This window comes from Thamnophis elegans, chromosome 13 (genome assembly GCF_009769535.1).
Source record: "Thamnophis elegans isolate rThaEle1 chromosome 13, rThaEle1.pri, whole genome shotgun sequence".
Classification (NCBI taxonomy): Eukaryota; Metazoa; Chordata; class Lepidosauria; order Squamata; family Colubridae; genus Thamnophis; species Thamnophis elegans.
In genome coordinates this window covers 40,085,190-40,108,559 of record NC_045553.1, presented here as the reverse complement: position 1 = coordinate 40,108,559, position 23,370 = coordinate 40,085,190, and the positions used below count along the sequence as shown (strand labels likewise).

The 23,370-nt window shown below is 40.6% G+C and overlaps 1 protein-coding gene across 1 annotated transcript in view; it reads left to right on the top strand.

The window, feature by feature from the left end:
* ARHGAP32 (Rho GTPase activating protein 32) overlaps positions 1-23,370 on the top strand; it is a 169,323-nt gene that overhangs the window by 67,218 nt on the left and 78,735 nt on the right. The window contains 2 exon segments of the mRNA XM_032229513.1: positions 2,375-2,466; positions 4,531-4,615. Of these exon segments, the coding sequence (XP_032085404.1) occupies positions 2,375-2,466; positions 4,531-4,615 (177 nt within the window).

Genomic DNA, 23,370 nt, shown 5'->3' with positions numbered 1-23,370 from the left:
CCAAAAACTCAGAGGCAGTTGAGCAAAGAATAGATTTATTGGATATTTCATATTGGCATGAACTGCTGAAAACTGACTCTAAATGTTCCCACGGTTTTCACCTAATTAAGAGTTCTTTCACTTTCTTCAAACAATCAATCATATGGTCCAATCAGGATACAGTCCAGTTGTTAGATGACTCCAGTCCCCCTCTTTCTGGACACCTGGTGGGAATGTCCTTGGTTCCCAGGAGAAAGTATTTTATTTTGGCTACCCCCCCCCACCAGCTATCTCTATTCCCCCTCCCTTTCCCACAGCTCCTGTTGTGATAGCACTGAAGCCTCAAAATGGCCACAGCCAGGTCAGCTTCAGGGTTGACAAAGTTTTCAAGGAAAAACCCCAAGAAAGTCCAGTTGCGTTTCAAAAAGCACTTTTGGGACAACCATAACTTGGATGATTCAGAATCTCCATAGACGTCCTGCAGGAACTGATTCCCATGGCAGCCACAGGCCTTGCTGTAAAATTCAGATGGCTTTGGAGGCCTGGAGCGCCAATTCTAATGATTAAGGTGGAGATCTTTGATAGCTTTGCATCACAGTTTCTTGGATAGATTTCTGGGAGAGACTGAGTACCATACCACTTCACCCCATTAAGAAGTCAAGAGAGATGCGGACCCATCTCTAAGTTGGCGGTTAGAACATAGAGCGATGAGTAGTTGGAAATGAAAGTATGAGGAAGAGGATAGGAATTAAATGAAGAGTGGAATGGTTTGTCAGATGACCAGGCCACTTCGGAGGTATGGAGTAAATAAAAGACGTTTGAAGGGGGTTGGACCTAGAGGATATGGTTCTGAAGTGGCTTTGTGGATGGGACAGTAATCTTAATCCATCTGTGAGAAATGGCGTAGGGTCTCCTGCTTGGGCGGGGTGTGGGACTAGATGTCCTACAAAGTCCCTTCCAACTCTGTTATTTTGTAACACGGTGGGTCAGTGGCTAAGACCCTGAGTTTGTCCATCAGAAAGGTCGGCAGTTTGACGGTTTGAATCCCTAGTGCTGTGTAATGGAGTGAGCTCCTGTTACTTGTCCGAGCTTCTGCCAACCTAGCAGTTCGAAAGCATGTAAAAATGCAAGTAGAAAAATAGGAACCACCTTTGGTGGGAAGGTAACAACGTTCCGTGCGCCTTTGGCGTTTAGTCATGCTGGCCACATGACCACGGAGACATCTTTGGACAGCACTGGCTCTTCGACTTCGAAACAGAGATGAGCACCGCCCTCTAGAGTCAGGAACGACTAGCACATATGTGCAAGGGCAACATTTACCTTTACTTTTATTCTTTTCTGAAAGTCATTCTTTATTATTCTCTTATTCCTTCACCATTCCCAAGCCAGGTTCACTCCTGACTTTAACCAAAAGTTCCAAGAAATGATGGGTTTATATTCCTTTATAGGGTAGGATTCTTAGTCTCCATGACCACCATGGAGGTAATTCTAGATCTGACTCATTTAAAACTGTTTGGTTAGGAATTTAAGATTGAATGGCTCCTTTCCTTCTTCTTTATTCTTTTAACATTTAAATGAAGCTTTTGTGAGAGAAATCATCCATTGTTTGAGGGTGCAGTTACTACCAACAGGCTAATGATATCCAGGTATACAGCTGTAATTGGAAACTGCCTCTAAGGGATGCTTGGAGATGATTGTTGTGTCCATGTTACATCCTGTAGTAGAGGGAGATTAAAACTGCCTATTGGAAGCTATGCTGATACTCGGCACTTTCTACAAGGGGCATCTATCTAGTAATTACTGAGTTATGAGCAGGTGCTTGGCAATGATAGGAAACAGTTCAGTGACAATTGTAGGAAACAGGATAACAATTCCTCCCCCTCCTTCCCATGAACTGTCTTCTACTTACAGTTTCTTTTTCAGTCTGTTGTGTCCAACTCAGAAATAGGTATTGCTGCAGATAAAAAGATAAGGACTGAATTTAATATGGGTCATTTACAACTTTTTTTAAAAAAAGTATTCTGCCTCTATTTCTTTTAATAAAAAAAAACATTAAGGGATTATAGTTATAATACAATGACCCAACTAAGTTTAAAATACATTTCAAATAGTATTTATATACCTCTTTGTTTCACTACTTCTCAAAACTTGCTCAGAAATACACAGATTTTTCTTATTTTAGATGTCTGGACACATCATTCACATTGTTAAAATATTTGGTACATGTAGAGACAAGTCACGTCCTCCCTCTGGAAGTGTAAAAGATTACACCCATGTTTAAGATGATCAAATCCTACAGCAGCAGCTAATCTGTAGGTAGCAGAATTGGTATCTTGTATTTCCTGAAAATGAATTAAATAGTTAAATCATCTCCCCCCCTCCCCTCTTTTTGCAGGCAAGAGGAGCAGACATCCCTGAGATTTCCGGAGAGTTATCCTTGCGGACCTGCGGCACCACAGCTAGCATGAAAGTGAAGAATGTGAAAAAGTAAGATGTTTTGTTTCATCCTTGCAACTTCAGTGATGTTCTTGACATTCCTAAATGTTGACTGCAAGGTGCTGGTTGACTTGTTGTCAATATACAGACGGAGTAGGTGAAATTAATCCCTGTGGCACAAAGGCAATAAGAAATGAAAGCTGTCTAGTCGTGTCCGTCTCTGGAGCGTGGTGCTCATCTCCGTTTCTTGGCAGAGGGAGCCAGCGTTGTCCAAACACATTTTCCATGGTCATGTGATACCATGGCTCTATACCAGGGGCATCAAACTCATGGCCCACAGGCTAGATGCGTCGCGCGCTGGCCATGCCCACCCCTGGTTTAGCGAAGGGGGGAGGAAAGGCACGTGATGACAATGTGACGCTGTGGGTTTGACACCCCTGCTCTACACCAAAGGCTCACCGAACACTGTTACCCTCTTACCGAAGTGGTACCTATTGATCTACTCGCATTTGCATACTTTCAAACTGCTAAGTGGGCAGGAGCTGGGGCGGGAACGGGAACTCACCCCGTTGCACAGCGCTCGGGTCTCAAACCTGGCTTGCAGCCTTCCAGCTGACAAGCTCAGGGTCTTTAACTGCTAAGCCATTGTGTCTCTCCTCACTCCCCCACTTCAAAGTAAATATGCTGACTTAAACAGAAAGCCTGCCCACATTTTCTGCCTTCCCCTCCCTCTTCTCTTCCCCCTTTTAAGCCTCTAGAAACCCAAGGCAGGCCAATAGATGTTGTACTGCTTTATTTTTCCTCCTCCTATTACAATTGTGCAGATTCCTCAAATTAAAACGGCCGATTTTTAAACCGGTTTAAGGGGTTGGGAGGGAACCATGGGATTCTGTGCTGCATCCCAGCTACCAGAGTAACTATCATGAACAGATCTCTGTACCAACTGCTATTTAAAGCCGCCTCGTCTGCTTTCATCTTCTGTGCCCTCAGGCTCCAGTCTTTGGTGCAGTGGCTTCCGCAGATAGAGAGACCTTTATCTGAACTGCAACCTTGTCATTGGGATGCGCCAACTCTATCTCATTGCTTTTGATTTTGGTAGCAGAGCCTCCTATCTCAAATCAGACATCAGGACAAGCTTTAGATTAGCTTCCTTAGGTTTATATTTTCTCTCGATGGCTAGCTAAATCAAAGCATAAACCTTTCTATACATAAGAAAAAGAACCTCCCCGCTGTCACTTTCAAGGAAAGTATGGCGAAACGCAGCCCTTAACTATCACAGGGTCCTTTTTTGAACTGTGTTTCACTTCCTTTCTTCCTCTGTAATCCCCTCTGTTCCAATTTAATCTGCTGGTAAGGTGGACTTGTATTTGATCCATCTTGGGCTCCAGTAATGATTTGAAGTTCAGAAAACTGTCCAGGAATGGATTTGTTCAGAACTCTCTCATCAATCATGTGCTGATTCCGCAAAAGTAGCTGATGACCCTGTTTTCTTGTGGGGGGAAAAACCAGGTGCTAAATCTCATTTTTCTTTTAAAGTCCTAAGGGAAGAATGACTGATGATCAAACACTCTTTGTTCACCACCACCAAAAATGTGCTCCAGGACACTAAAACAGTTCCTGCACTGGTATAATATAGCTTCAGCAATACCTATCATTTTGTAACCCCGAGTCAAAGCTGGAAAATAATTAAAACACATGCTTGGTTCCCAGATCTACCAGTATAGAACTGATGGACTCTTAATTATTTTCACGGATAATTTCTGTCAGTTGGGATAGATATATGAAGTTCACTCATGTTTCTTCTCTATCCTTCAGTCTTCTAGCTTTCTTGGCATTAAAGGACGAATTCCTTGCCTTCATATTTCAGTTTCAGGTGTGGGCTCTTTTTAGCTGGAATTTGTCTTCTAACAACAAATAATACTTGATAATTTGCTTTCTTCCCTAGAAACCTTTTCTTTGTTGTTTCTTTGTGTTACACAGACGATACTCCATGTTCTGTGGGATTTGATACCGATAAGATATTCTGTCGACAATGTCAGGAGAATCTTTACTTGATTGAAGTGTCAGTTCTGATTTCTGCAATAACATACTCCAAACTTCTTACCTGTCTTTCAGATTGTCCTTCACCAAGGGCCATTTTCCAAAGATGGCAGAGTGTGCACACTTCCATTATGAAAACGTGGACTTTGGCAATATACAGGTGAGAATGTTAAATCGGGTTAAACTTCTTTCAAGTGTTGCCATGGAGATGCTTTGTCTTTAGCACATATTTTCTAACCTCGCCGAATGGTCCTTTACGTTTATCTTCTGCCTGTTTTGCAATCTTGTATTTCATTTCCAAACTTCCTGCTTCCACGGTGATTTATGGATCAGCAGGCTCTGTTATGCCTGCCCATTGCCCCGCGCACTGTCAGTCCTGTTTTAAATCCTTAATCCTTCCCCGTCTTTGAATGCCCGCTTTACCAAAATAGTCGTGCATAGCCTTTAGGAGGCTTCCAGAGTGCTCCTGGGAGCTGGGGAGGGCAAAAATGAGTGAAAAATGGGCCTTTTTTGCTCGTTTTTACCACCCCCCCCAGCCCCCAGGAACACTCTATAAGCCTCCTAAAGGCTATGCATGCCTTGTTTTTGACAAAAAAACGGGGCCATTTTCGTGAAAAGCGGGCCATATTTGGGAGGTCTGCAGAGTGCAAAAACTTTTTGCCTCTTCAAAATTTTGGTGCGGCTTATACTCCTGTGAGTCTTATACTCCGAAAAATACAGTAAATTTGGAACTTTTATTTTGTAGGCACTTAATTTTAATTAGTTATTTGATGAATACAACTTCAAACGTATTTCCTTTGAGAGGGGGCGGACGATTCTGACCAGCATACAGAGAGGCATGCACACGTGACACAAATGTAAAATACACATTAAATTGAGGAGGGGAACCTCCAGAATTGATGTCCGGCTGGAGGCAGATTGAGAAAGTTGAGCATTTCACAGGAATTTTATTTCTGCTTTTATTGATTCCAACCCAACACAATATTGGAAAAAAAACATGGGAAGAGAGTTGAGGCACATGTGCATGGCAAGCCAGAACCAAAACTGAGCAGGATCACTTTTAATGTTGATGGAGAAGCTAACAAGAAGAATAACAAAAAAGGGCCAGGCTAGTAGATATAAATGCAGAATACATGGTATATATCTTCAGTGTGTCTCTATGGGGGAAGCAGCCTGGTGGGGGTGGAGGGGGAGTTGAAAATACTATTCACTTCTCTTTCTGAACATCCCCATTGCTGATACATGGATTGGCAAGATTCCCACAAGCCATCTTTGGTGTGTTTTCTTCCCTTCTTTTTAATCGTCTTTCTTTCTTTCTAATTCCTTTCTTGCAGAGTAGTTTTCTTTTTGAGGAAATTCAGTAATCACAGAATAAATAAAAATAAAATTTCTAGCTTATCATAAACAAGACAATGCCGATGGCATCTGTATCTCTAAAGCTGCGGAATAGCGGTGTGTGATTGACTTCCCTCATTTTCCCCCACACACACAGAAAAAAAAAGCTCCTTTCAGCAGACTTAAACGCAGAGAGAGGAGCTTCTTCAATTATCGAGGCCCTAAGTGGTGGTGACTTTATAACATCTTTGTCACACCTTCTGTCTGAAAGCCAAGTAGGACGAGTGAAGATAGCCTTTTTCTTTCCCCGTTAACAAATGTCCGTAGCTGCCCCTGTTATCACTTTCTTAATACCTTCAGCGCAGAGGGGACATTGGCGACTGGCCAGTATTTCTTTTTGTTCCAGGGAGAACTTGTCAGAACGGTTGGCAATTTTTTTTTTTTTTTTTTAAAAACCCTGCTTACCGGTCCAAAATGAAAAATGAGTGCTGAGTTACGCTGATTTTAATACATCAGCCTATACATCCTGGCAGAGGTATAAATGCTTGCTCACAGTGTGAGTCATGTTGAATTCAATTTGCGGGAAGATGAAAGATCTAACGTGCTGTAGACTTTCCTTTGCTAGAGTGGTGGAATAATGTTTGAGCAGAGGTGGCATTTTTGTAGGAGAAATATCTGGTTGATAAGGTTAGCGACTTGCTAATATGTGTATTCATCTTTGATTAATTATGTTGACTTACCAAATGAGCTTGTTTTTTTTTTTTGCTAGTGACAACATTAGCTCTGGAGTCCTTGGAGCTTTCTGAGGTTGGTTGTTTACAAACCCCATATTCCCTAGCCCTGAAGATATTACCTAGTCAGGTAATGAAATGTCTTCAAGCAAACAACCAAGCCCAGAGAGCATCAAGGATCTCAGTCCAACCTTGAGCTACATTTAAAGACTCTCAAGTGATTCCACCCTTGAAAAGGCAAAACGGAATTGATTGTAAGGACAGTGCTGGCCAGGCCAATCTCTTCAATTCATTTTTCAGTTCAGTTTTTGTGGATAGCAATGGTGTCAAACCACAAATAGCAAACTGCTGAATATTAAATTTAAATTTACAGTAGATAATGTTGAATTAATCCAAAACCGTCGCTATCCACAGGACCAGATGGTTTATGTGCTTTTTTTTTCTTGTAAAAACTTGCTACCATCCTAGCTGAACCTTTGTGTACAATTTTCAAAGTATCATTTTGAACTTGTTCTCTGCCTTATCCATGGTCATCAGCTATAGTTACACCAATTTTTAAAAAGGGTGAAAATTATAGACCAATCTCTTTGTGTTGTGCTACATTTAAAGTTATGGAATCAATTATAAACCAATCCATTGTTCACCACTTAGAGAAAAACAACTTGCTATCCGACAAACAGTTTGACTTTAAGAAAAAAAAAATTCATCCAATCTACAACTTTTGCACTGTAAAAACATCTGGACTATATATCCTGATCAAGGCAAAGCTGTAGATGCAATTTACATAGATTTTTGTAAGGCTTTTGATATAGTAGTACATGATAAACTGCTTTTGAAATGAAACTCTTACTTTTTTTGCTTTAATCGCAATAATGCAAGTGCTATCAACCTCTTTAAACTTAATGTAAATTGTTCTAAACTTGACTGTTAAAAAATATGATTTCTGTAATGGAGTTTGTCGAAGTCTGGAATGCTCTACCTGATTCAGTTCTTTCAGCTACAAATTTTCACAGTTTCAGTCACAAATTGACTTCTGTGGACCTTACATCATACCTAAGTGGTTAGTAGAGAGGGCGTCCATAAGTGCACTAACGTGCCTATCATCTCTGTCAGTGGTGGGTTGCTAATCCCATTCCAACCGGTTCGGTTGGAACGGGGCCAGCGGCGTGCACGTGCGCAGTTCGCGCATGCGTCTTAGCGCCTGCGCGATGCTCCAGCTGCTCGCGGAGAATCGTGCAGGTGCTGTTTGTGCCATCCAGCTGCTCGTAGAGAATCGCACAGGCGCTGTATGTGCCATGCGCCTGCGTGGAAGCACAGAAGCCTTCAAAGACCGGTAAGGAGCGCGGGCGGGGGGGTGGACCCTTCGACGTTCCTGGAAGTTACTTACTTCCGGGTTTGCCGACCAACCAGTTCGCGGGGACCGCCGCAAACTGGTTGAAACCCACCCCTGATCCCTGTCGGTGTACTTTTATTCTTCTATTCTTCTTCTCATTTTTGACAAATTCTAATGAATGAATGAATGAATATTATCTTGGAATATGAGCTTTGCTAATGAAAAACAAAAAAACTTTCGTTCAAGTCATCCTTATTTAACCAAATAGAAAATTAGTGTGAAAAAATTACCGGTAGGTAGCAAGCAGTTAACAGTGAATTGTTTTTGCTGTGAAACGAAGGAAACTTACTTTATACAATATGTTGTGTCTGAATTGGGACACTCTTGTATTTCATGGGCTTTTTAAAACAAGAAATCTGGCTGGTCTCTCTCTTTCTCTCCAGCTTCTTAGCAACAAAAGCAGAGTTGCTGGCATTCCTCAGAAAGTTGGGGGGGAGGAAACCCCTCTGCCATTCTTTATATATTTCACTTGACCTAATTTCTCTTCGTCCCGTAGAGAAAGTAAGATTCTTTAATAAAGAACTTCATGTTGGTTGGGCCTCCCAAGTCTCCTGGCACCTAATAAAGCAGCCCTCAATTTTACCAATGTAAGAAGAGCTGGGAATTTAAATTACCCCTCTCCTCAATGTCAAAAGGACTGGAGTGTGTGCAGTTTTGTAAGAAAGAGATTTGCTGCAAAGCAGTAGTGTGGACGCGGAAAAATAATTTATTTCTCGCATTATAAAGGTTTCCTTTCTCAATGCTCAGTAAATACGATGCAAGATGCAAGGAGATCCTTTTGAAAGCACAATTTGATTCCGTCAGATAATGTCACACTGTTATAAATAATTCTTCTTTTATTCGTGGCTTGTAAGTATCACGCTCAGCGAAATGGCTGTTGAAAAGGGCCCAGCGGTATAAAAGGCAGAAAGCAGCAAAGAGGGAATGGGAAGGATGAAAATTCCAATACGTGATGATACTGCAGAAAAAAAAATGCAGTCAAACCGGGCCATTTAATTTCGCTCAATTCATTGGAGATATTTCCACATGGAATTCATTCCTTGCTTCCTCAGACAGCAATTTTAGTATTTTCTGTTGGCTTAAAAAGGAAGAACAAGTTTCATCTTGATTGACATTTTTTTCTCTCCATTTATAGACTCTGGTTATTCTTAACAATTGCAGTACATTTCATTCTTAATTGCTAAGAAAACTGGTGATGTCTAGAAGTGAAGGATAGTTATATCTGGGCTTACACGTAGGAGTGTGATTCATTTTGGTTTTATTCTTCATAAATTGTAGTTGCGTCAAAAGGACTACAAGTAAAATGCAAGTCATAGAGGAGAGATTGGAACTAACGAAGTTTTCTTAATGCTGTTGGAGAGAATGGAACTAACGAAGTTTTCTTAATGCTGTTGGATGAATCAATATGTCTGTCTGTCTGTCTGTCTGTCTGTCTGTCTGTCTCTATCTATCTATCTATCTATCTATCTATCTATCTATCTTCTATCTATCTATCTAAATGGCTCTCTCTCTCTCTCTCTCTCTCACTCTGTGTGTGTGTGTGTGTGTGTGTGTGTGTTCCAGTATAACTCTGGAACGCCTCAAGCAATTTCAACAAACCTGGTGCACAGATGACTTACTCTCTGGAAACAAATACTGTGGGGGTAAGACACCCCTAAAACCCCTCAGTGTGTGTGTTCTGTTAAGTTACAGCCTATTGTGCCTTAAAATGGCTTCTACTGTACTGCTATAACATGGCTTCTACTGTACAGTGCAGTGGAGTTGCCATGGTAATGGCTTCACAGTACTCCACAAGGGGTTTCCCACTGGTAAGAGGGAAAATCCAACATTAGAAATTACGTTTGGTCTGGACATTTTCCCCTTATAAATAAATACCTGTGCAACGCCAGGTTATCAACTAGTAGTGAATGAAATTGAGAATAAATGCATTTGTTACTGTCGTTGTTCTCAAAAACTGAACAAATAGACCAGACCTGGGCTTTTTATGCTGTCTCCCCTCCCCCCGGTACATCTGGCCTTTTGACTGTCCCTGTCCGGCCTACATGAGGTTAATCAGAAATTAGAAATCAGATATAAATAAGTATATGCTATCCATACAATACAACTGCATTGCTTTTATTTTAACGTCAGCTGCTATTCTCCACGGTATCTCCATAACAGACCACCTTTCCATGTGGCCATTTGGGAAAATTAATTGCCCACCCTTGATATAGACTGAGGCCAGTTGATCGCAGATTATAGGCAGATTGACACAGACAAAGTTGACCAAGCCTGAACCATTTCGGGTTACCATCTTTAAAAAGAACAAGCAGTACAGTACAGTTTTATCTAATCTGACTAAAAATAATTTCCATTAGGGCAAGTGGCTGCATTGGGCAGCCATTGTGATTTTCACATGATCTTAAAATTCAGTCCCTAGTATTAATCCATCTTAGATTTCATTGGCGTATGGATTTGTGTGGCAAGTCAGGATCTAGGGAGCTGTTGCTGGCCCAATCAGATAATTTCTTAGCCTCAATTTTCTCAAGCAACACTGGGATCCTGCAGAAGTTCTGAATGGTATACACGATCCTTCAGGTGGAATATAATGCCGTCTGTGATCGTGTATAAAGGTCTGTTCAGATTGACCTGTTCTTAGTATCAGAGCTATTTCATCTGGATTAAGCCTTAACCTGTTTCTTTTTATTAGTTCCAAAGCTACTTCCTGAAATAGTTCATGAATATTGCAGACTTCCTGCTTCCTGGGATGAAGAGCAAGTTATGGTTGGCATTTCATCCTAAATCTCCAGATGATGATGAATGTCTGTAAATGGTACAGATGGGCACCAGATAGCAGGTGAAACCAGTATAGCAATCTTTCCACTGAACTACTAAAAAAAGAAGAGTGGATCATTTCCATAATGATCTCCATTTTTATATCCTACTTTGTTTTTTGCTCAATGATCAGAAGAGAAAATGTGTTTTTCCTCCAGTTAGCAAAAGAAAAAGAAAAAAAGCTCACCGAATCACTTTCAACATATCATTTTTGTGATGTTAACTTTTGCTTTGCATGTGTCTATTCTGATGCATATTTAAGGAATTAGAATACATGATTTACGTTTCCGCATCCAGCAGAAAAACTTTATTCTTTGCCGTTTGCTGCCGCCCAGTGTTGAGAAAGCAGATAACTGTTCCACAGAACTAACTTAGATTTCAGATTTATTTGTTTTACAAAAGGAGTTAGCGATGGGTTTTGATTTACTTTTGCAGAAAGAGAAGGGATGCTGTGATTAATATAACCACACTTCTGCTAATACAGGATTTCAGGTAGTATTTGGAGACTAAAAACAGACTGAAATAGACACAGAAAAGATTTCAAGTACTAACATAAAAGACATCAAGTACTAACACCCTCAATTTCCAACCACAATTGGCATTGCAATTTCTGTCGTCATAACTTGAGTCGGACCTGGTTTTATAACTATTTTTACAGTGGTTTTTTTTTTAAAGCAAATCACGCAGTCATCAATTCACTTCCCCAATGGAAGATGGTGTTGTTTCTTACCTGAAATCAGCAAAAAATGTTGCAAATTGCAACCACATGACTGTAGGATGCTGCAACCAGTGGTAAATGTGAGCTGGTTGCCAAATGCTGGAATTGAGATCATATGACTGCGGGTGGTGTGACGGTCAGAAATGCTTTGGCAGTTTGTAAGTCATTTTTTCCAAGGAGCATTGTTTGGAAAAAAAACAACAACAACCAACCATTTGTAAGTTGAGGATCACCTGTATGGATATAACTGTCAGGTAGGCAGAAGTTACTATAGGAACGTCATGCTGCTACTCCCCTTTTATAGACCATTAAATACATCAGTGGTTATTGAATAAGTGCTGGACCTGCAACTTGTTTTAGGTTTTATGGGTGGCTTGGGAGGTAATTGAAGTCAGGCCATTGTAAGCCAGTTGTCAAGAATGTCAACGTTCCAAGTATCATGTAGAATTACATCAGAGTCCAAAGCAAAACGATACTTAAAGTTCCAATTTAATAGATCGGACATCTTGGCATTATGCTATGAAATCCCAATTCTGGAAGTTACATCAGAATCCCACCCAGCTAAAAGTTCATGATCTTGTCCCCACACCTACAATCCATCACATGGTCCGATCTTCTTCTTCCACGCTAGCACCTACGCCCAACTGCTTCCGATTAGGTGCAAAGGTGCAGAGACAAAAGATGACCTTGAGCTTCTAGAAAGGAATTTTTTATTTTGAAAACAACACATTCTACCCCTTGCTATTCCCCCCCCCCCCCAATGAGACTGTGGTAGGCACATTCTTAAATTCTTAAAGGATTCTTAAAGGAACCGCTGCAGGCCTGACACCAGTTTTTTTAGTTATCACATTTTTTTGTGAATAGCGATAGCTTTACAGCCTTCTCTAAGCACTAGCAATAGCACTTAGACTTATATACCACTTTATAGTGCTTTTACAACCCTCTGTAAGCGGTTTACAGAGTCAGCATTTTGCCCCCAACAATCTGGGTTCTCATTTTACCTACCTCGGAAAGATGGAAGGCTGAGTCAACCTTGAGCCTGGTGAGATTCGATCTGCTGAACTGCAGCTAGCAGTCAGCCGAAGTGGCCTGCAGTACTGCCCTCTAACCACTGTGCCACCTCAGCTGACATAATGTAAGCAGTTTACAGAGTCAGCCTCTTGCCCCCAACAATCTGGGTCCTCATTTTACTTACCTCAGAAGGTTGGAAGGCAGAGTCAACCTTGAGCCGGTAAGAATCGAACTGCTGGCAGTTGGCAGAATTAACCTGCAATACCGGATTCTAACCACTCCTCCACCGGGGCTCATACAAATATACCGTAGCAGAGATTGTCTGACTTTTCAGATTTTTTTAATAGATCAGCCTGATCTGCTTGAAAAGCTAAACCACGATAGCTGATTTGGGGCTTCATAAATCTGTTAACCATTCCGGCCTAACATCATTATATGTGAACAAGGCCAGGGTGTCGTCCTCCTTGTGCCAGGGGCTTTTCTCAGAGTTTTATTCTGTTATCCCTGCCGTTTTGTTGGCATCCATTCAACTGCTTCCCCCCCCCTTCCCCCCCCCCCCCCCCGTTGACTCTCCTAGCAACATTCCTCTCTCCAAAGTGATCCGGGCTCTGGGAGACACGGCGAGAGGTGCATGGAAGCAACTTGAATGATTTCCAGTTTTGGGGTGGTTTTTTTAAATTTTTGGGTAAATTAAGTCTCTAAAGGTCTGTACACAGTTGCTGAAGCTGCTAGGCGGCATTTGTTCTGGCAGCTGCTCCGCTTTTCCCCAGAAGGGAGCGATTGGGATATGGGCAACTGCATGAATTAATTGGTTTGAGGAACAAAAATTAATTGAGGGCCTCCATTGACCTCAACACTCACTTTCCCCAAAGCCTTCTGTGATCTTGAAGAGCCCAAAGAAATAAAGGGAAATGTAGATTGCCTTTTTCTCCATAGTAGTAAACTGCTGCTGGGGTGTGTGTGTGTGTGTGTGTGTCTGTCTGTCTGTCTGTGTGTGTGTGTGTGTGTAAATGTGTGGCTAATTATATTTCTCTGGGTCACATGGCTGATTCAGTTTGCGAGCTTGAAGCGATCTTTGCCTATTTTGCAAGCTCCGGGGTTAAGTTTGGAGGTGATGGGCTTCTGGCAGTGTTCCTTAGAATATCGGTTTCCATAGTGATGAGAAGGATGATAATCGGCCACCGGAAAGATCAAGAGAGCGCCTGCACAGCTCCTCCTCCTCCTCCTCCTAGACCCTTGTGATGGAAATATGCTATTGCTGTAGATGGGAGTCAGTAACTGTTTGGATGGAGTTGCTGGAAAGAGCCTTAAGAGTTTATTAGCTCTTGGAGATGCATCTTAGTCAACAGCTGGAAGCAAAACAAAACCTTTTTAAGACTGTAGAGAGGGGCCAGTGGCAATTTCTCTTTGCCTATATGGCTAATGGACTAAATGAATTCTGGTACTGAATTTTGGGGCGTATGGAAAGCATTGCCACAGAAATAGCAAATTGCTCATCACATAAACATTGTTGTCACGGTGATAGGCAGGCATACATCTTGCATCTTACTTGCTTTGCATTCATTATTTTGCTTATCTATTTTTTCCTCAGGTCCAGCCGATGCTTCTTTCCCTCAGTGTGAGGAGTCATATTAATAAGCAATTTTGGTTGATACCTTTCAAGGGTAAAGATTTATTGCCAGGCATGCCCTGTAGACATACTCAAACAGATGCACCATTCAGATCCTCCTCCTTTAAAGGACCCTATTTATATGGCTGCTGAAATCTGAATAATATTTCCTGTGGAAATAGGTCTAGTGCATGGGCTGTAATTTTCTCTTACGTGGAGCACGGTTCATGGATAAAATGATTTATGGAGTGTTTACTTGCATAAGTATATTATATACACAACCCATGCCTTTTATTTCATTTGGCTTTCAACATCTCTCACCATTTTTAACATCTATTGTTCTTTATTTTGGGATGGTTTTTATACTTTTTAAATGTGTTTATTGTTTTTTTAGCTGTGTTGGATGCCAACTTGAGTCGCGTGTCTGTGAGATGATGGCTTATCAATTGGTTTCCTAAATAAATAATAAATTGCAGTCAATAACAAAAATGCAAGATGAATGTGAAACAAAGTAGATTATGTAGAAGTCGATGAAGCCAGAAAAGCAGTAGCAATAAGGTAAATTATATATAGGATATAAAGACAAGCGTCATGCAGGTTAATATGAAGTGAGCAGGCAACATAATGTTGATATTTTAATATCTTGCAAATAGGTAACATTAATATCTACAAGCCGCATTTCCTTAGGATAGAAAGAATCAAACGACTGAATAGAATAAATAAAAATAGCTTTTTAACAGGCCTCTTTTCATAAATGAGAAAACATTTTCTAGTTCATTCTCTTGATTTATCATTTGTATTCCCCTTTTAATTTAAAACTTCGGTCAGTTTCCTTTGTACATCCAGTAAAGATTGCTTTTTCAAATCATTCTCTTGGTCTGTCATTTGTAATTCCAGTTTTGGTATTTCCTCTGTCTTGTCAAATAAAATTTGTTCCACATCGGTCATTCCTTCATTAACATCTTGTAGTCTTATCTCTAGAAGCAGACATCATTACTGACAGCATTCATATTTCAGTTTCTAATTTGTGGCTCCATTCTTCTGAGATCTCATTTAATATTTCCAATGTTATAATGTTTTGTGTCATTTTGTAGGTCCTAGTATTAACTGACATCAACAAGGGTGTTTTTTCCCCCTTCTGCTTAGATTCTTTTGTCCCCTCTAGTGTCCAATTTCTAAAATCACTACCTTTCTTTATGTCACTTTCCCAAAAGGAGCTTTTTATTTGTTACAGTTGATTCCAAAAAACCTATAGTAAAAGGCAATATTCCAAATTTATCTGGACACTTAATCCATTTATCATTTTCTTAGGCAAAAATCTTTAAGTTTTTTGCTGTTTAAAATTTTCTTAAGTTCTTAAGAACGAGGTGGCGCAGTGATTAGAGTACAGCACTGCAGGCTACTTCAGCAGACTGCGGTTCTGCAGTTCGGCTGTTCAAATCTCACCGGCTCAAGGTTGACTCAGCCTTCCATCCTTCCGAGGTGGGTAAAATGAGGACTCGGATTGTTGGGGGCAATATGCTGACTCTGTAAAACCGGCTAGAGAGGGCTAAAAGCCCTATGAAACGGTATATAAGTCTAACTGCTATTGGTATTGCTAAGTTAAGTTCTGAAGATAAACTTATCTAGATTTTTCTGAAGTCTTTTCAAACTCACGTTCAAAGATCTTTTAATATTTGTAAGATGGTTCATTGGTAATTTCTGAAAGTGATTAGAAAGTGAGGTTTGTATACTTAATGTCCTTTAAAGACTCTACCACAATTGCAAGTACAATAGCTGATCCTGTCCTATCCCAGTGCTCAAACTCACTGTCCTGCGGTCTTCTTGTGAAGAGAAGTTGCCCAGAGCACATATGGGTGATCTCCATCTTTTGCTTATCCAGAAAGGTTCCAAGGAAGTGGTCTATTCATGATTCTCTGGTCTTTACTGCAATTATCAGCTCTGCTGAAGCAGAGCCAACTTCAATTTACCATACCACCCTCAGAAATCTGGACCAGACTGGTGTATGTATGGAGATTATTAGATACGAGAGCCATAGGCTAGACAGGGAACTTAAAAAAAAATCCTGGGAGTAGACAGTTGCAAACCTCTCCCAAAAAGTGTACATGGCCCTCACTATGAAATAATTGGGTCAGACTTGATAAAATGCAGCCTTACCTTTCATGGGTAATCTTCTCTGTTTCTACAGCTTCTGAACTCTCACTAGGAACTTGCTTCCTAATAAGAGAGCACAGGCTCCGGTTTTTATGGAGCCGAAATCTGAGAAGCATAAAATCACTTCCCCAAATACAGCTGGTCCCCTAACTAATTGCCAATTATATCTTGAGGCTCAAAAGTCAATTAAGGGATAATGGGTTAATCTTTACTTCAACACCACAGTGGTGGCTTGAAAACCTGCAGTTGGTCATAGCGTAATGTGGAAACTAGACAGGTGATCAAATCCTGAATGTGGTAATTGAGATTCCAATTAATTCAATAAAGCAGCATCATGCTGTGAAGCCTGTATATTTAGAATAATGCCTGCCTGAATGCGTAAGGGCTTCCTTAGAGGTAAAATGTCCATGAGAGCAGGGATCACCAACCTTTCGGACCTCAGGGACCACTAAATTCATAATTTTAAATCCTGCGGACCACTAATATGATAAAAGATAAATAGTATTTGGTGCAATGTAAAAATGCAAATAATTTCTCTGCAGACCACCAAAATTTTCTCGCGGACCACCAGTGGTCCATGGACCACCAGTTGGTGACCTCTGCATTATAAGCTGTTGTCAATAATTGGAGGGGGAAAAAATTCAGTATCCCAATATGAAATTCATTTCTTTGGGAGCAAGTATTGCTTTCTATAATGCCCTTTGCAGGAGCCAAGGTGGCGCAGTGGTTAAATGCAGCACTGCAGGCTACTGCTAGATCAGCAGGTCAGCGGTTCAAATCTCACCGGCTCAGGGTTGACTCAGCCTTCCATCCTTCCGAGGTGGGTAAAATGAGGACCCAGATTGTTGGGGGCAATATGCTGACTCTCTGTAAACCGCTTAGAGAGGCCTGAAAGGCCTATGAAGCGGTATATAAGTCTACTGCTATTGCTATTGCTATTGCTTTTAAAAAAAAAACACGACTATGAGATTTCCACCTGGGAATTATTCCATGTGGACAAACCTAATATTTCATTTTAATTATGGAGGGTAGTTTGAACACTGCAACTAGGAGGAACTGGATACCCCGCCCGCACCCCAGAGTTTTTATTCTGAAATATTCTGGTTCAGCTTGATGTGGCTAAACTTAGGTTTGGGGCTGAAATGGCATCTCTGAGTCATGCGGATTTAACAGGGAAGAAATGAATGCTCACTTAAGGAGGCAACAGGGGAAAAAAAAAGATTTCCAGAGTCTGAAGACGTGTACAGTGTCTGTTTTTAGATCTCTAAAGGATCTCCTGGATAATCTAGATGTTTGCAGTTTAATTTGTTTCCTAATACGATTTGATAGCTTATTATAATGTTGACTAAGTGTTGTATCTTTTTATTCTTGATGAATGTATTTTATTCTCCTTATGTACACTAAGTGCATAGGCACCAAAGACAAATCCTTGTGTGTCCAGTCACACTTGGCCAATAAAGAATTCAGTTCAGTTCAGTTCAGTTCAATTCTATATTCTATTCTATTCTATTCTATTCTGTCTCTTTTTGTATACTCATGTAATACCCCCCCTGCCCCGCAGCCATAATCTGAATCTGAATTTAAGGCAATCCTCCCCCAAATAAGATTATACAGGAAAATACTCATCTGCCTCCATTAACCATATTCTCAATGAATCAAGAGACATTTCTCTCTTTCTAAATTGCTTTTTGGGGGTAGGGAAAGTAGTCTTCCTTTCAAAATACATAAATATCTAGGCATGCTCATGCGCAGACAGAAAAACCTTTCTGAGATGGGAGTTGCTTGATATGTTATTTCTGGTTTAGAATGCGAAAGAAATATACAAGTGAGCTTGTTTTTAAAAAAAACAACACTATTTTGTCTACTTAACCTCTTTATGGAGTGACATTCTCAAGATGTCACAAGATAACACAGCATGGTTTCATTGAAGTAAATTCCTACCAAAAAGTCATTGTAACCTAGCAACCACTTCAGACCTGATTTAACTGCTTCCTGGATGTTAATGCAGAATCTTAATTTATACTCAGAGAAAACAAACTCTGATTTTACTTGAGCCTCACATCTATTAATGGGAGAGTAGGGGAGTGTGAAGCATATAGCTGGGGTGGGTGGGTGCTGTTCTCTCCCCAATCCTAAAATTTTGTAAGTCAGAGATGTTGAGTCTGCTAATCTTGCATTTTTAAAATTTTTAGTGAAAACGATGACATTTTTTTAAAATGTACGATTGCATCGGTGATACTTTGGGAAAGAAAATACTAGAAAATGTTTTCATTCTTTCCTAATGGAAAAGATCAGCCACAGGGGCTGGTTTGGATGAAACTTAGCAGCACTTTTTTTTTTTTGCGGCTGTTGATAAAAATAGGATCGCCAACATGATCGCCAATGTCTCATAACAGATATGGCACAAGAAGAAGAAGAAGAATAGGTCCCATCATTCCAGGTTATTCTAATAGGAAGTTGTAATTTTATGGTTGAAAATGAAGATCAGCTCTGAAGTACAGTTGATGACCTTAAATTTATTTCTGGGTTTCTGCTTATATCTTCCCATACTTGGTTGTAAGATTAAAAAGGGGGAAAAATTCATTTACCGTAAATCATGCATATGAAATTCTAGCTGGATAAAACTCCCAGAGGACAGCATATTTGGTGCTTGGAGACCTTGACATCTTAAAATTCAAAACACAGATATTGAGACTACTAATTAAGACCAACCCAAGCAATAAGCTCTTGTAAGATTTTCTCTTGGTCTTTTAAATTGTCGCTCGAATTGCTTTTATTCTATCAAGTAATTCTTTTATCAAAACATCCCTACATTTTTAAATAAAAAGGGGTTTGCAGAATTCTGTATCAGGTTTCTGAGCATTCACAATGAAAGGCAGTAGATCAATGCAGTGTTTTTTAAAGTATGAGAGTACTCAGACAGATATTAAAATGCCTCTTTAAGTGAAAAGTCTGTTCAACACATATACAAAGCGATATGTATATGGTTAGATTATTGCTTCTGCTTTGTAAATAATTTGATGTTTGATTTTTTTTAAAAAAAACCCGCAATTACTTAATTAGAGGGCAATGCATAACATCCTGAGCTACAGGAAAGAAAGGAAAATACTCATGCAGTATATTTGGTTGTAGGTCTGCCTTAGAGGCTTTTTCTTCTGAGCCCACCACTCTTCTGGTAGTTAGTGTCTCTCTATAGCAGGGGTGTCAAACTCAATTTCATTGAGGGCCACATCAAGGCTGTGGTTGACCTCGGGGGGGGGGGAGCGGGGCTGGGGGGCATGGCTGGCTGGGTGGACATGGCCAGCTTGACACCATTCCCCAAACTTCTGGCCTGTTTCCTCTTTGCATTGGGTAGACCGGGCCAAAGCGATAATGACCGGCCCCTTACATTTTCCGGGACGGCCCCATGGGCCAGATCTGACCACATTGCAGGCTGGATCCGGCCTTGAGTTTGATGCCCCTGCTTTATAGGAACATATCAGCAGTGAGATCCATTTTGGAACAGGTTGCTCAAGAAATTTTATCTGGATCTTCATATCTTTCTACTGCCAAAATAAAATATATTTTTTTTAAAAAAAGCACAAATTTTCAGGAGTCTTCTTGGTTTTTTATTGATTTTAAACTGATGCCCTGTTATTTCCTGTCAGTCAGTCAGTCAATTAATCCATTTGAGTTCCCACAAGGCTATGGTTAATAAGAATAAGAGACCAATTGCGTCCATAATGGGAAAGACATTTTATTTCAAAGCGAGATATGCCGATTTTTCAGTTCTCGATTTTATTTTTCTAGTTTTAGTTACATCATGCTAAAATATTGTCTATGAACCATTAACCATATTCTGGTCATATTCTGGAAGATCCTGTTTCTGGCAGCTTGTTTGGATTTTCAGCCGCAGAAAAACGCAGACCTTGCAACATTATTAATTTATTTTCCAATATAATCTGTGAGGCGGCAGTAGTGCTTGCTTCCCCCCCCTTTTTTTTTAATGGTGAGATGTTAAGGCCAGGCAATACTGGCCTCAGTTGCACTCTCTTCAGCCTTCACGATTTCAAGGGATTTCGTTGGCTTGCAAAGATGGATCAGGGAAACATCAAGAGAAAGGAAGCAAGCCTTGGAAATGGAACAGAACGAGATGGTGCTTTTTAATTCCAGGCATTGGATGGTAGTTTTGCTTTTATTTTGCTTTTTTTTTTTTTTTTTAAATTGTGGCAGCCAGTTGAATGTCTAGCCTGAAACACTGTCCTGCATGTATCTCCTCCCTCCCCTTGTTTCTCTTGGCACTCGTTAAGCTACATGGTTTATCTGGCCGGACTTTTTCATAGCAAGAGCGTAAGTGAGGAGGGGAGGGGGGGAAAACCCCCGAAAGGAACTGCACCGATTTCTCCACAGCGCAAATTCAGCATGAAATGGGCAGCTTGGAAAAGGCAAACGGGGGGACCCAGGGACATCTCTGTCCCTCTTCATAGGTACGTTCGTCCCGAGGGACCTCGGAACTAGGGAAAGGGGCAGCCGGATGGAAAGTGAGGTTTTTAATTTGGGTTTCACAACCGGCTGGAGTTCTTGCATTTTGGAGCTGATGCCTGGAAGGTTTTTTTTTTTCCCCTTTTCTTTTCTTTTCCCCAATTAGTTGCTGGAACTGTCTTGGAATTCATAGGCCTCTGTTTGAAATTCCAGCCATGGAAATAAAACGGTCATTGTAGCGAGAAGCGTAGACTGGAGAGTTGCTTTTAAAAGCATCTTTGGGGCAGAAGTCTTTTCACAGCGAAGGATCTCAGCGATAGAAAGCAGCAGGGACATATTTTGAGTGTGGCAGCATTTAAAGGTGCTTTTTAAGAGAATCAATACATTTTATTAACTTCCATCCGTGCTTTTACTTAGTGTTGTAGCAAGATCTTTTTTAAAAAATATGAACCTCAGCTATAAAAGCTGAGAGGGGAAAAATCCATTTTCGTTTCCTCTCTTCGGTTTGAAGATTAACCCTTTGATGACTGATTTTTTTGATGCACTGCCTATAATCAGAGTTATTGATAAAATACAGAGGTAATCAATAGAATTAATATCAGGATTTCATATTGCTTCAAATAGTGGTTTCTTAAACTGCAAAGAAATGACAGCATTAGGAAGACTGGCTAGGTGGAATAGTACTTTTGCATGTAATTTTATTTACATGTGTTTCTAATACCCACATGCATTGATATGTATTATTAAAATGCCTTATGCATGTACCTTATCTGTTTGTATATGCTAGCACAGTTATAAAAGCAAGAGGTATTGGAATCAGGCTACTGAAAAACTCTTGAGTGTAAGTGTATACCTCAATGTTTCTATTGGAGATGAGCTTTTAAAAACCATGATTGTTTTCAGACTGATGTATAGAAATAAAGCTGACAGCAAGGAAAAGGCCCTTGTGTAGATGAGAAAGAAAACTTCTTTGAATTGTAGTTCCATTTTAAAGGCACTATTCCAGGGCGACTTACGAATATAGATACAATGAAAAGTGTAAAATAAACATAATAATAAAATCCATTATACAATAATGGTTAAAATATCGACCTGCACAGAGCAATAAAGTCCATTCAGGGGATTGTTTGAGCAAAAAGTGTTAAGACTTGACATCCCAAATGAAACTGGTTCCTTGTCTATAGGATTACTGAATAAAAGGCCCTTAAGAAGCTAGTTAATGGCATTTAAAGGTAAAGGTTCCCCTCGCACATATGTGCTAGTCGTTCCCGACTCTAGGGGGCAGTGCTCATCTCCGTTTCAAAGCTGAAGAGCCAGCACTGTCTGAAGACGTCTCCATAGTCATGTGGCTGGCGTGACTAAACACCAATGGCTGAGAATGCTGTTACCTTCCCACCAAAGGTGGTCCTTATTTTTCTACTTGTATTTTTACGTGCTTTTGAACTGCTAGGTTGGCAGAAGCTGGGACAAGTAATGGGCGCTCACCCCATTACGCAGCACTAGGGATTCAAACCGCTGAACTGCCGACTGTTCCGATCGACAAGCTCAGCCTCTTAGCTACTGAGCCACCACATAATGGCATTTAAAGAGTGGCAAATAAGAAAGATGGTAAAGGGAGGGTGGCAGATATAGAGGTATATGCCCAGGTATTACTGCTTTAGACAATCATTTACTTAAGAGGCTTAGACCTTTTGTAAAAATGCACCGTGGAACAACACAGTAATGAGAAATTATTTTAAAACATTGTTCTACCCTAATTTTCAGGTATCCATTGTGTAATTAGAACCTTGTAATGCTTTGCCAGAAAGATTTCTGTTGTAAAACTCCACTTCAATCTACTAGCTATTCTACTGTCAGTGACTTTGTATTGCGATGGGTAGTGAACAGTGGTGGGTTTCAAATTTTTTTAGAACTTATTCTGTAGGTGTGGCCTGCTTTGTGGGAGTGGCTTGCCAGCCATGTGACTGGGTGGGAATCACATGGCCACGTGACCGAGTGGGAGTGCCAGTCATGTGACTGGGTGGATGTGGTCAACTTGTAAAATGTGATGAAACTCACTTAACAACATTCTTGCTTAGCAACCAAAATGTTGGCTCAGAAACTCTGCCATTTGAAGCACGCAAGTCTTAAAGCTGTCAAGTTACAAGACCCTTGCACCCCTTACCCTTTAGGGGAAAAAAACCCAGGGGTGTTCAAACTTGACAGCTTTAAGATTTGTGGACTTCAACTCCCAGAATTCCTCCTCTCACTCCTCATCTTGATGTGTGGACGGGCGGGGGGCGGGAGCTGGAACCGGTTCTAAACGGCACTGTAGATTTGTGGAACCTCTTCTATAGAAGAGGTTAGAACTGGCAGGAACCCACCCCTGGTAGTGTGTCTCTAAATTTCTGCAGTATAGAAAGAAATATGCGTGGAATTTGTTTCTCTTAAGTAAGTGTAGCTCTTGTCTTTCGGCTGGAGCTGAGCTGCCAGTTCCGCAAAAATTACACAAGTCTTTCCTGGGCTGTTAATAAATTTCTGGTCCCTCCAAATTGCTTGTAGGAAATATGTTGGGTTTTTAAAAATATATATATTCTTTCCTCCCTCCCCAAGAGGAGTTTCCTCTACGTGGATTATTACCACATTTCTCCTGGAGAGAGAAGTAACAGCTTTGCTCCGCTGTAGATGTGTCAGAATTTTTGCCTTTTTT